This window comes from Scylla paramamosain, chromosome 18 (assembly GCF_035594125.1).
Source record: "Scylla paramamosain isolate STU-SP2022 chromosome 18, ASM3559412v1, whole genome shotgun sequence".
Classification (NCBI taxonomy): domain Eukaryota; kingdom Metazoa; phylum Arthropoda; class Malacostraca; order Decapoda; family Portunidae; genus Scylla; species Scylla paramamosain.
The window spans coordinates 7,645,519-7,659,048 of record NC_087168.1 but is presented as its reverse complement, the minus strand read 5'-3'; the positions used below and the strand labels follow the sequence as shown (position 1 = coordinate 7,659,048).

The 13,530-nt window shown below is 38.3% G+C and overlaps 1 protein-coding gene across 4 annotated transcripts in view; it reads left to right on the top strand.

Annotated features, from left to right (window-relative positions):
- Window positions 1–13,530, top strand: part of LOC135109067 (protein misato homolog 1-like) — a 132,378-nt gene that overhangs the window by 50,338 nt on the left and 68,510 nt on the right. For all 4 annotated transcript variants that reach the window (XM_064020092.1, XM_064020095.1, XM_064020093.1 and 1 more), the window contains one exon: window positions 886–1,062. In XM_064020092.1, coding sequence (XP_063876162.1) covers window positions 886–1,062 — 177 coding nt within the window. The remainder of the gene's footprint in view (window positions 1–885; window positions 1,063–13,530) is intronic.

Genomic DNA, 13,530 nt, shown 5'->3' with positions numbered 1-13,530 from the left:
ATTTAGTGATGGGACCTAAGAGGTAGAGACGTCTTCAGTTGCTCTGTTAGGTCCTTTATATCTTCTGCACTGAATGAGATGTCCCAAGGTAAAGAGATATGCTGATACATGTGCTGCTCCTTTTGACTGCAGCTGAGAGTACAAGTGGTGGACTGTCACCAAGGCAGGTTTGCAGGTGCTGAGAAAACATATCTTACAATATTGTAACAGAAAAATTTCAGCACCTATTTAGTAGTCTTTTTATATTTGTTTATTATTTTAAAGTGCTGAATTTCATCTTAAAATCTTCAGCCATTTGTTCCATGCATTAGGACAAACATTTGTTTATAATGGCAGTGTCCATCAGGTAAAATTGGGAGATATGATGATGAAACCAATGGGCAGAATCTGATCATTTGGAAGATGGTGTTGTTGGTGTGCCACGCAGAAATTGTCTTACTTATCTTTATGTATAAAATTACTTTGTGTTTGTGGATCATGCCTTTGATGAACTACAGATTTCTAATAAACAGACAGCGTGATTTCTTGATGATAGGGAGGTTTTACCTGGTGAGTATGTTGGAAGAAGGAAGTAGCAGAGTCGGTAAAAGCAGAGGATGAGAAAAAAAAGTCTGCTACTTCTTTATTATAGCTTAATTCATGTTCCATGGTGGTAATGGATCAAGTGGATTCCAGAACATGAAAATGTTTGAATAAATAAAGTTTTAATTGTTTTTGGGTGAAAGGCAATATCTGTTGTTTTCACTTAACTTTTGATACAATTATATATATTCGATATACATGTTAAACATTTAGCTTCATATGAGGAATAAAAGACCAGTTTTAATTATCATTATTATTATAGTTACTTGATTGGCTGCCACTAATTTTAAAACATAAATTTAGGGTTTCCAGATACTGACTGACATTCATGATGGAATGGGAGGAATTAGCTGTGGGATCTTGCAGCATCTGGGTGATGAGTACGGTTCCAAGAATTCTCTAACATTTACAACATCACCACCGCACCTCATTCCAACAATGGAGCCAGCAAGACTGTTGATGCAAGCCTCCATACTTCAGGTAATATAGGTGGACGTTTTTAGTTTATTCACATTTCAATATTCAAGAAAGTGTCACAATTTAACCAGTTATAGAAGCATCAAGAAAAATCTCCAGTGTTGCTCTCATTGTTTTTAATATTATCTTTCAAATTAGGCTTCATAAATACCTGAATAAAAAATTTATGTGTATATATATATATATATATATATATATATATATATATATATATATATATATATATATATATATATATATATATATATATATATATATATATATATATATATATATATATATATATATATATATATATATATATATATATATATATATATATATATGCATACAGTCAGCAACATTCACGATTAGAACTCCAGCTGATGTGACCGTCACATTGCACAAGCTGGCAGCTCGCGCCTTCTTGGTCTGAAAAAATCTGCTGTAAGAAAATAACTACAGTAGAACTTTGATTCGTGAACGTAATCCGTTCCATGCCTTCGTTTGCAAACTTAATTGTTCATGAAACCAAACAGTTGTTTCTGTTGAAATTAGTGTAAATACAGTTAAATTATTTCAACCTCAGAAATATGGTATTTTTACACATTTAAGTGTTTTGTTTTTTTGTGATGAAGAATATAGAATGAAATTGAAATACATATCCTTAAATAAAACAAATAACACTAAATTAAATAAAATAGTACTGTAATTTACATTTGTTGTTTAAAGTTGTTGGCACAGGTGGATGGTGAGGGAGGAGAGAAAGGCTGGATATGGTGAATTTCTATCTTTAGCAACTCACTCTCATATGTGTTCATTACTGGTAATGTACTGTAATTTAGAATAACAGAAAGAATAATCCAGGCTTTTTTGGGCTGAAAGACTGAACCAGTGGTGACACCTGGCAACTCTGAAAACCCCCTATTAATTTGATTAGGTTAGGTGATGGTGGAAACACAAATGCCATTCTCATCTTTGGTAGTAATTTCCTTCTTTACTTCTTTACTTAGGCTTCTTACTGCTACTATCTTACTGCTACTATCACTCACTCCTTAGGTGGCATAATGGGAGCTAAAATAACACAAAAAGGGAAAAAAGAAAAAAATTAATGTTTTTGAACACAGCACTCCTGAACTGTGCTTATGCCAAGCGTGCCAATGCACAACTGAGCACAAGGTTCCATGGATTGTTGGTAATGTGCATTCACACCCCAAAGCATCATTCATGGACAAAGCTAAAATTTGTTCGCAAAACTAGTTTGTGAACCAATTTGTTCATAATGTGAACCAAGTTTGTGAACCAAGGTTCTACTATACATGGCAACTTAGGTTAGTCCCTCAGATGTTTTTGAAAACATAAAATAATGGCTTCATTGTTTGACATATTGACATAAGGAAAAGTTATCTTTTGTGACAACTTGCTTTGGCTACCAAAACAGCTGTGGAGGTGGAAGAGTTAAATCAGGAAGTGCCAAGGATCAGTAGAGAAGTGAGGAAGGCTTTGAGGAGGATGAAGGGAGGTAAAGCAGTAGGTCCAGATAAGATACCAGTGGAATCATGGAGGAGTTTAGGAGAGATGGCAGTGGGTTGGCTAACCAGACAGTTCAACAGGCTCTTGGAAGGCGAGAGGATGCCAGGTGAGTGGAGAAAAAGTGTGCTAGTGCTAGTTTTCAAGTACAAAGCTGCAGCAACTATAGAGGAATTAAGCTGTTGAGTCATGCAGTGAAGATATGGGAAAGAGTTGTGCAAACGAGATTGCGAAGAGTGGTGAGGATCAGTGATGAGCAGTTCGGATTCATGCCAGGGAGAAGCACAATGGACGCAATATTTGCTCTGAGGATGATGATGGAGAGAGAAGTACAGGGAAGGACAGAAGGAGCTGCATTCTGTGCCTATAGATCTAGAAAAGGCTTACGATTGGGTGCTGAGAGAAGAGCTGTGGTATTGCATGAGGTGCTCGGGAGTGGCAGAGAAGTATGTGAAGGTGGTGAAGGACGTGTATGAAAATAGTGTAACAGCAGTAAGGTGTGCTGCAGGAATGACGGAAGATTTCAGAGTGGAGGTGGGACTGCACCAGGGATCGGCTTTGAGCCCTTTCCTGTTTGCAGTAGTGATGGACAGACTGACAGATGAGGTCAAACAGGAATCCCAATGAACTATGATGTTTGCAGACGATGTAGTGGTCTTTTGCGAAAACCGGGAAGAAGTGGAGACAGAGTTAGAGAGGTGGAGATATGCACTGGAGAATAGGGGATTGAAAGTGAGGAGGACCAAGACTGAGTACATGTGTCTTAATGGAGGTGATGGGGAGACAATAAGGCTACAAGGTGTGCAAATGACAGAGGTTGACGAATTAAGATATTTGGGGTCCATGGTACAGAGTAATGGAGACTGTGGTAGGGAGGTAAAGAAGAGAGTGCCACCGGGATGGAATGGGTGGAGGAGGATGGCAGCAGTGACATGTGACAGAAAGGTTTCCGCAAGAACAAAGAGAAAGATTTATAAAACAGTAGTGAGACCCGCCATGCTGTACGGTATGGAAACAGTACCACCAATGAAAAAACAGGAAGCGGAGCTGGAAGTAGCGGAATTGAAGATGTTGCGATTTGCTCTTGGAGTGACGAAGATGGATAAAATCAGAAATAATTACATCAGAGGAACAACACATGTACATCGGTTTGGGGACAAAGCAAGGGAGGCTAGGATGAGGTGGTTTGAACATGTTAGGAAGAGTAACGAGGGGTATGTGGGGAGGAGGATGCTGGACATGGATCTGCCTGGCAGGAGGAAGAGAGGGAGACCAAAGAGGAGGTTTATGGATGCTATGAAGGGAGACATGCAAGTGGTGGGTGTGACAGAGGAAGGTGCAGAAGACTGAGCACATTGGAGAAGAGTGATCCGCTGTGGCGACCCCTAAATGGGAGCACCCGAAAGAAGAAAAAGTTCTACTGAGGTGATGTATGATGATCGGAAAATATACAGGCCATGATTCTCATCCTCCTAGCCACAACTTTTCCAAAGTAATGTGGCAGGTGGCCATCCTCTGTAGGCAGCTTGCTTCCAGTTTTCATGTGGGGTGTGTGGTGCACCAAGGGCAACAGATGAGTAGCATGAGCAAAGTGAGAAACATGTTGTGTATAAACAACAGGCCATGACAGAGCAACAGCACTGTTGCCTACAAATTTTGGACAGCTGTGTATCTCTACCAGTGTCTCATTGGATGGGAGATTGCATGTAACTATTCTGGGGGAGAGATGCAGAACTTAGAGTCTTTGTCTCCTGTGGTAGACTTCCATGGTTTTTTGCAATACTTCTCCCAATGTTTTCCAGATGCAACAGTGGAATCAGGAAAAAGCTTGCATAACCTTCATCACAGGGCCAACCCTTCCCAGCAAGAAGGTACTCATTTTCAGGCCTTCCCTGACTATCATTGGCATGTGAGACAGGAATGTTAAGGCCATGAGCAAGGGAAGCCACACAACGGAACATCAGTCCTGTTACCCATCCAGGAAGTTCCAATGTTATTATAAGATGCATGACCAGCCACACCTAGATCAAGCAGGCAAGGTTAACAAAGGCATTCTTATGGCCTTACCTCTTAAGTCAAAGGAACCCTCTATGAGGACGAAACAGGCAGATATAGCATGCTTGGAGGAATCCTTTCTTGCCATCAGGAAGACACAAATTTTCACTGCATTAGCACCAGGGGGCTTTTGTGCCTTTGTGAATCAGCATCCTTTCCTCTGCACTGGAAGGTCTTGTTTGACCAGTTCTTTAGAACTATGCAACTAGCCATGTTGGACAGAGCAGTAGACTAATCCACAGCTCTGGCAAAAGTCAGGGTCATACATAGAAATTCTTCTCTGGTAAGCTTTCCTTCTTCCTTTGATGTGATGCTTAGGGGAACTCAGGGAGTCCTCCATTGATTCCCATTTTGTTTTTGATGATGAGATTGTGAGGGGAGTCCTTAAGGCTGCTTAAGATAATGTTGTATTGTCAGTCCAACAGCAAGCAATGAGGGGATTAGCCAACCTAGGTCAAATGAGGGTCTTAGCCTTTGACATCAGGTTATTTTAGATCTGCCTTCTCCCAGTCTGCTGTCCTCTGCTCATCATAGAGAGAAGTAGGAGGGGTCCTTGAAGCATCTGGCCTCAGATTCCTTATTGCATGGCTACTCTCAGGTTGATTGAAGGCTGTTTTTTTTGTCATTGAAGCTCTCAGAGCCAGCTGTCATTACTGCTGCTTATCTTGGCTTGCTTGTCTCAGAATGGCAGGAGGTAGGTGTTGAAGAGTGGGTTCTGTCAGTCCTGAGGAATGGGTACAGCATTCTCTTCATTCATGGTCTCCTTAGACTTAAAGGATGTATACCTGCAGGCCCCAGTTCATCAGGAAGTTTCTATGGTTTTTCTGTCAGGGAGTGGCATTCCAGTTCTGAGCTCTGTGCTTTGGACTTATGACAGGTCCACAGGTTTTCACAAAGGTAATGGCAGCAGTTTTAGTGGAGACTCACTGTCAGGGCTTCTGTCTGCTCAGATACCTCGATGATTGGCTAGTTCTGGCAGGATCAAAACAAGAAGCAAAGGTGGCAATCCAGGAACTACTCTTCCTTTGTCAGAGGTTGGGAATTGTACCTGGCTTGGGAAAGTCCTCTCTCTCTAATTCAGAAAGTGATCTTGGGGATGGCAATTCACTCCTGCTCCTTGAAGGTTTTCCTGAGACATCTGGACAATCTGCTGGCCCAGCTCAAGTTGTTCCTCAGCTCCAGTTGTTCTCTGGCAAAAGAGTGCTAGGGCATATGTCTTCTTTGTGTCATTGCAGGAGTCGGCAGCTGTGACTAAACCATTTGTGGAAGAGGGATTTGCACCCCCCCAGACTTCCTAGTCATGAGTGACGTGGAGATAGTCAAAGACATTTGTTGGTGACAGTTGGAGGAGAATCTCATGGTGGATCAACCACTCAAGCTGGCAGTCTCAGACCACTTGCTGTTCATGGATGTGTCAAAGGAAGACTGGGATGCATCCCTCCTGCAGGTTTTCATGAGTGGAGATTGGGGGAGAACCAGAGGCTGGACTTCACATAAATTTCCTGGAGCTCAGGGACATTTGTCTGGGTCTCCAATGGTTTGAGAGGTCCTAGGAGAACAGCACCATAGCTCTATTCTTGGACAACTTTACAGCACTTGCCTACTTGGCCAAAGAAGGAGGCTTTTGTTCCTTCTCTTCGAACGAGGGAGTCCAAGCCATCCCAGCCTGGGCGGAGTCTCATGATATTCATCAGGTGAGGTAGTCAGAGGATTGTCAAACATTCAGGTATAGGTTCTCAACAGGTGACATCAGAAATCTTTGCATCATAGAGTGTGGAAACTATGGGGTACCTCCTAGTGAACTTATTTTGCCACTCATCTAAACTTCTATCAACCAAACTTTGTTTCTCCATTCCTGGATCCCATGATGGTTGCAACAGATGTCTTTCTGTATGCTCCATATAACCACCCTGCATATCAGACGAAATTAATGCAACTTTTGGTAGAGTTTTTCATTTCACTCATCATGTCAGCACAGGATTTAACTGAGGTTCACATGTACACAAATACACACTGATCACAGTGTCTGATTGTGATTGATCAGACAAGATCAGCCGATCAGTGAAAAGCACACCATTGTCTTTCATTTATGAATCATATGTTCTTATATTTTTACATGAAATACAGCAAGAAATGGATTAATAACTACACTAAAAATATATACCAGCACACACACACACACACACACACACACACGCACACGCACACACACACACACACACACACGACTCGTCGTCAAGTAAACAAGCAGCGATCCAAGCTCCAACAGAGAAAGATTTTGCTTGACCACAGCCACCACTTGGAGCCTAGAATGTGTTCCCAGGTAGGAGCTGTGCTCAAGTAGAGTTGTCCTGTCTTCAGAAATAAAAAATAAGGGAAAATTTAAGTAATAATAAACGTAATAAAATAAGTAAAAGCTCCAGCAAGGCGGACGCCATAGGTGGGAGTGGAATGTTGCCAACGGGGTCGCCATTCCCAGGATTTGAGGAAGACAATGAACTACATGGAAAAATGCAAGGAAGGAAAGTGGTTTTAATGGAGGGGATGATCAGTGACTTCACTGAAAGAGTGAAAAAAATAGAAAAAAAAAACATGACCTGGAAGAGGACTTGAAATCACTATGCGCTGATCTAAGAACAAAATTGAAGGAAAACTATGATATTGTTAAAGACAGGGAAATGAAGTGATAAGGATGAAAAGTGAACATTAAATCTGGAGGAAGAAAAAAGAGGAAGAAAAAGTTAACCTTACTGAAATCATAGAAGCGCAAAAAAAAGGAAAAGACAGATTTAAGTAAGGAAATTGTGAAAGTGATCAAACAGAAGGAATTGATGGTAAGGAACACAGTGGACAAAAATAAATTTATTGTTATATATGGATTAAAAGAGGAAACAGAGCCAGTAAGATACAAGAGGGAAAAAGAACAAAAAAAGGTACCAGAGGACATTGTAAGAAATATACAGAGAGAAGGTGAGGACTGGATAAGTGAAATTGAGGAAATACATAGACTGGGGAAGTATACAGAAGGAGGAGAACAATCACTGAAAGTAAAATTTAGGGCACAAACAACAGCCATGAAAGTGATATCGTATGTGTGGAAACTGGACAAGATAGAGCAATGCAGGAAAGTTTGGATAAAGAGGGACATGAATGAGGACGAAAGACTCAAGGTAAACGATCTACTAAAAGAAGCAAAGGCAAAAAACGAGAACAGAATGGAGGAAGAGGAAAAAAAGTTCTATTGGAAGGTAAAAGATGAGAGGCTCAGGAAGTGGTATCTGGGAAAAAAAGAATAGAAAATGTAAATAACGTATGGAAAAATATAAAGTGGACAGTGGCATATACAAATATATATTGTTTAATGTCAACATTGCGAGAATTGAATAATTATATTAAGATAAAGCAGCCTGACATCATGGGTATTACTGAAGTTAAACTAAATGAGACAACAGAAAATATATGAATTGGTAATAGTAATTATAATGTGTGGATAAAACATAGAAATAATAAGAAAGGGAGAGGAGTTATGTTACTTACAAAGAAGAGTATAACAGTGGAAGATGTCGAAATAGGAGAAGGAATGGCAGAAGTAATTAGAATTAAAACAAAAAAGAAGGGAAAAGGAAGAAGAGATTTTGCAGTGGCTTATGTACCCCCAAAGACGAATGCATGAACACAAGAGGATTATAAATTATTGTTAAGAGATACTAGTAACTGTTTTGAAAAAATACTGGCAGAGAGTAATAATATAACACTTATGGGTGACTTTAATTGCAAGGAGGTATGCTGGGAAGAGTGGACCACAGACAGAGGAGAAGAGTCATGGGGATATATGGTTCTAGATTTAATAATGACAAATACTATGACCCAATGGATTGGAGAAAATACAAGATTTGGGGGTAACGAAGAGGCATCAAGGTTAGACTTGGTGTTTACAAAGGAAATGGACATCATCGAAGGAATAAATTATCACTGCTCACTAGGTAAAAGTGACTATCTGTTAATTGAATTCAATATAAGCAATGGTCCAATAGAAAATAGGAATTAAATTTACAAGAATGGGAGATATAATTACAGGAAAGCAGATTTTATCAGGTTGAGGGAATATTTTGCAGAGGCTAAATAGAAACAACTGTTCACGGCAAGCAGTACGCAGGAAAAGTGGGACATTCGTGGGAATTTATAATGAAGGGGTCAGTAGATATGTACTGAAGATCAAAAGAAAGGAAAAGAAAAGGAAAAAAGACTGGTTTAATACGAGATGTATGACAGCAAGGAAAGAAAAAGAAGCAGCATGGAATAAATGGAGAAAAAAAGGAGGAAGTGAGAAATGGGAAGATTTCAAGAAGGCAAGAAACAAATATATCAGAATCCTGAGAGATGAAGAAAGGAATTATGAGAAAGATATAGTTAACAATTACAAAGATGAGCCAAAGTTGTTCTTCAGATATGTGAATGGGAAGATGAAAAACAGGCAAACAATAGATAAATTAACGAAAGAAGATATATATGAAGATACATGGTTACAAGCGGAATTAATGAAGAAGTGCTTCCTGTTAGTATTTACCAAAGAAAGAAAATTTGAAGGAGAAAGAGCATGGCACGGAGACAATGTGACGAGAGAGAGATACATGTGGACATAAGTGAAATTAAGATTATGAAAGATTTGCATGTAAGTAAGGCTCAAGGACCAGGTGGAGTGTCCAGCTGGATACTTAAGGAATGTTGTGAACATCTGGCAGAAGATATACACAATACCATAGTATGTTCTTTTAAGGAAGGAAAAATTCCTCTAGACTGGAAGAGAGCCAGTATTATGCCCATTTTTAAAGGATGTAATAAAGAAGATCCATTGAATTACAGACCAGTGTCCCTAACAAGTGTGGTGACAAAAATAGCAGAAAGAATAGTTAAAAACAGATGGATGGAATATTTAGAAGAAACACATACATTGACTGACAGACAATTTGGTTTCAGAAGTGGAAGATCTTGTGTCACGAATTTAGTGAGCTTTTATTGTAGAGCAATTGATATGACTCAAGAGAGAGAGGGTTGGGCAGACTGTGTTTATTTAGACCTAAAAAAAGCATTTGATAAAGTACCACACCAGAGACTGCTATGGAAAATTAAAAATATAGGGGGTTTGCAAGGAAACACACTGAATTGGATTACAGACTTCTTGAGAGATAGAGAAATGAGAACAGTAATAAAGGAAGAAAAATCAGAATGGTGTAGAGTTACAAGTGGAGTACCACAGGGGACAGTCTTAGCCCCCATTATGTTTCTGGTCTCTGTCAACGATATGGTGGATGAGGTTGACAGTTATATAAGTCTGTTTGCAGACGATGCAAAATTATTGAAAAGAGTGGAAAACAATATGGATTGTTCATATATCTAAATAAGATATATAAATGGAGTAAGAAATGGGAAATGGAATTCAATGCATAGAAATGCAAGGTGGTGATGGAATTACGAAAAAGCAAAAGAAGATTGACAAGTTCCTACACCATGGGAGAAGTGGAAATGAAGAAAACCAAAGAAGAAAAAGGTTTGGGAATTACAATAAGTGATAATTTATCACCCAAAAAACATGTAAACAAAATAGTTGGCGAAACCTACTAAGTTACTAAGAACTAAGTTACTAAGTTACTAAGAAGTTAGTTACTAAGAAAGATGAAAGGGGCATTTGCTTACATAGATGAAGAGATGATGAAAAAGTTGATGGAATATGTGATTCGACCAAAACTGGAATATGCCACAATTGTTTCGTAACCCCATAATAAAAAGGAAATAAGGAAAATAGAAAGGATCCTAAGAGCTGCAACCAAATTGGTACCAAGTTTGAGAGATCTAACCTATGAAGAAAGATTAAGGAGATTGAAGCTTCCATCATTACAAGAGAGAAGAGAAAAGGGGACCTGATTGCTATATAAAGAGCTTTAAAAGGATAAGGATCAAGTTGACAAAGAAAACTTATTTGTGTGGGACTCAAGAGCTACAAGAGGACATGGAGTGAAATTGAGGAAAACAGCAAGTAGAAGAGATATCAAGAAATATGGTTTCCCAAATAGAAGCATAGAAATATGGAACAACTTAAATGAAACAGTGGTACAAGCAATAAATATTCATGAATTTAAAGTTAAGCTGGATGCTCATAGATATGGAGACAGGACAGCACGAGCATAGCTCTTTTCCTGTAAAACACAACTAGGTAAATATACAAACAAACACACACACACACACACACACACACACACACACACACACACACACACACACACACACACACACACACACACACACACACACACACACACACACACACACACGGCAGCGGTGGAGCTGACAGGATGTGTTTTCTAGTGCTCTGCATATAGAAGGAAGGAACAACACAAATCACTCACGGTGGAACAAGATATGTTATGAAGACACCGGAATACCTAGGTGGTAAATAGGGAGGAGAAGAAACAGTACTGTGAGTATATTTATCCCATCTCTAGGAAAGTTTGGTTTGGTTTGTTTACATTTTAGACAATATGGCAGAAAGCGGCACCCCCAAGGTTTGAAGGTTTTAGTGGAGAAGAAAGAGAACTAAACTATAGACTGCAGTATAGAAAAATTTTGCATATGGAAGAAATGATGGACAAGTTATTGGAAAGAATAAAGACAAAGAGGCACACCAGAAGGAGACAGGTAAGGAGTTGGTGACTACTACAGCAAAGTTAAGTGAGATGGAAGATAAAAATGAAAAGTTAAAGGTGGAAAATGACTGTTTAAAGAAACAAATAAAAGAAAAAGTAGAAACTGTTCAGAAAGGAAATGAGGAAATGAAGGCAAGTGTAAAGGATGTGGAAATGAGGCAAAATAAGTGGTTAAATGAACGTAAATTTGAAGAACAATCACTAAAGAAAATAATAGAATAAGAAAATGAAAAACAAAACCTGAGACAGAAAGTGGTAAATGTTATTAAAGAAGAAAAAATTGGTGAGAGACACTAGAAAATATAAACAAGTAATTATATTTGGTTTAAAGTAAGAGAAAATAGTAAGCAGAATTCAAAGAGAGGAAAAGGAAAAGAACCTGTTGAATAAGTTACTGATGAAAGTGACGGGTGAAGACAATCAGGTAGTAAAGCAAGTGGAAAAGTTCCATAGAATTGGGAAATATGAAGAAGAAAAAATGAGATCCATAAGAATAAGGTTTGCAAAACAGGTACAAGCAGAAGTAATTAATGGATCTTGGAGGTTGTCTGGAGATGAATATAAGAATGTATGGATAAACAGGGATATGGATGAGATTGAAAGGTTGAAGCAAAAGGAGCTCGTAAATGAGGCAAAAAAACAAAAAAAACAAAGAACAGAGGAGGAGGAGAAGAAGATTTTCTGGAGAGTAAGAGACATGAGAATAAAGAAATGGTACATCAAACAGTAAGTAAAGTATATTATACTAATATAAATGGATTAATGTCAACAAAGATGGAATTAAATGAGTTATTAAATAGAACTGCACTGGATGTTGCTGTATTATGTGAGACAAAATGCAAAATCGAATGGGAACTCCTGACATTGGTGATGATAAATTTGATTTATGGATAAAAAATAAAAGTGACAAGGGAGGAGGGGGAGTGATCATTCTGTCTGAAAAGTGTGTTAAAGTGGAGAGGGTAATAAAAAGTGAAGACAAGTCTGAAATTCTACAAGTGGAAATTCTAGAAGTGGAAATGGAAGGATAATGAATTTTGTAGGAGTGTATGTGCCACCTATGACCAATGCTTGGCAAAAAGAAAAGCACAAAGAGATGTTGGTAGATGTGTCAAAAGGTCTTGAAAAGATAGTGATGGAAAGTAGTGATATAATTATTATTGGTGATTTTAATTGTAAGGAGATTAATTGGGAGACATTGACAACTACTGGAAGTGAAAACTCAAGGAGTAATAGACTGTTAAACTGGGTGGTGGAAAACTTAATGACTCAATGGGTTGATTGTGATACCAGATTTAGTGGAAGTGATAAACCATCAAGACTTGATTTAGTGTTTACCAAGGGCATGGAAATTATTGAAACTATACGCTATGGTAGCCCTCTAGGTAAAAGTGATCATGTGTTGATGGAATTTATCTTGAAAAATGAAAATGTAATCATTGCTGAAAATTATAAGGTGAAAAAATTTAAATATAGTAAAGCTGACTTTGAAAGATTAAGAAAATATTTTGTTGCTGTGGATTGGAAAGATTTCGAAGATCCAGAAGATGTTCAGGAAAAAATGGGATGAATTTATAAGGATATATAATTCTGCTGTGGAGAAATTTGTACCTAGAGGAGGAGTAAGATATAGAAAGGGTAAAGAATGGTTCAATACAAAATGCAAAGAGGCTAGAAATTGTAAGCTAAATGCTTGTAATAGATGGAAGAAGAGGAAAACTGAGAGCAGATGGGAGGAATATATTGATGCTAGAAATAAGTACGTTGAGATAATAAGAATGGAGAGAAGAGACTATGAAAGAGATATAATAGATATGTGTATAAATGAACCCAAACTGTTCTTAGACATATTAATGGGAAGATGAAGAAGAAGGAAGGTGTATCAAGATTGAAAGTTGAAGGGAAAATCTATGAGGATGCACAGGACATAGTGGAGGTTATGAACAATATTTTTAGATTGGTATTTACTGTGGAAGGGGAGTTTGATACTGGAAGGGATAAGTTGGTGAGGAATATATTAAGTACAGTCTCAGTCAGTTATGAGAAAATACTTAAGATGATGGAAGAACTTGAAGTAAATAGAGCAACTGGTCCAGATGGAGTATCAAACTGGATTGGATATTGAAGGAATGTAGAGAACAACTGGCTGATAAAATTCACAGTCTAGTGGTGACATCACTATCACAGGGAAGAGCACTAAAAGATT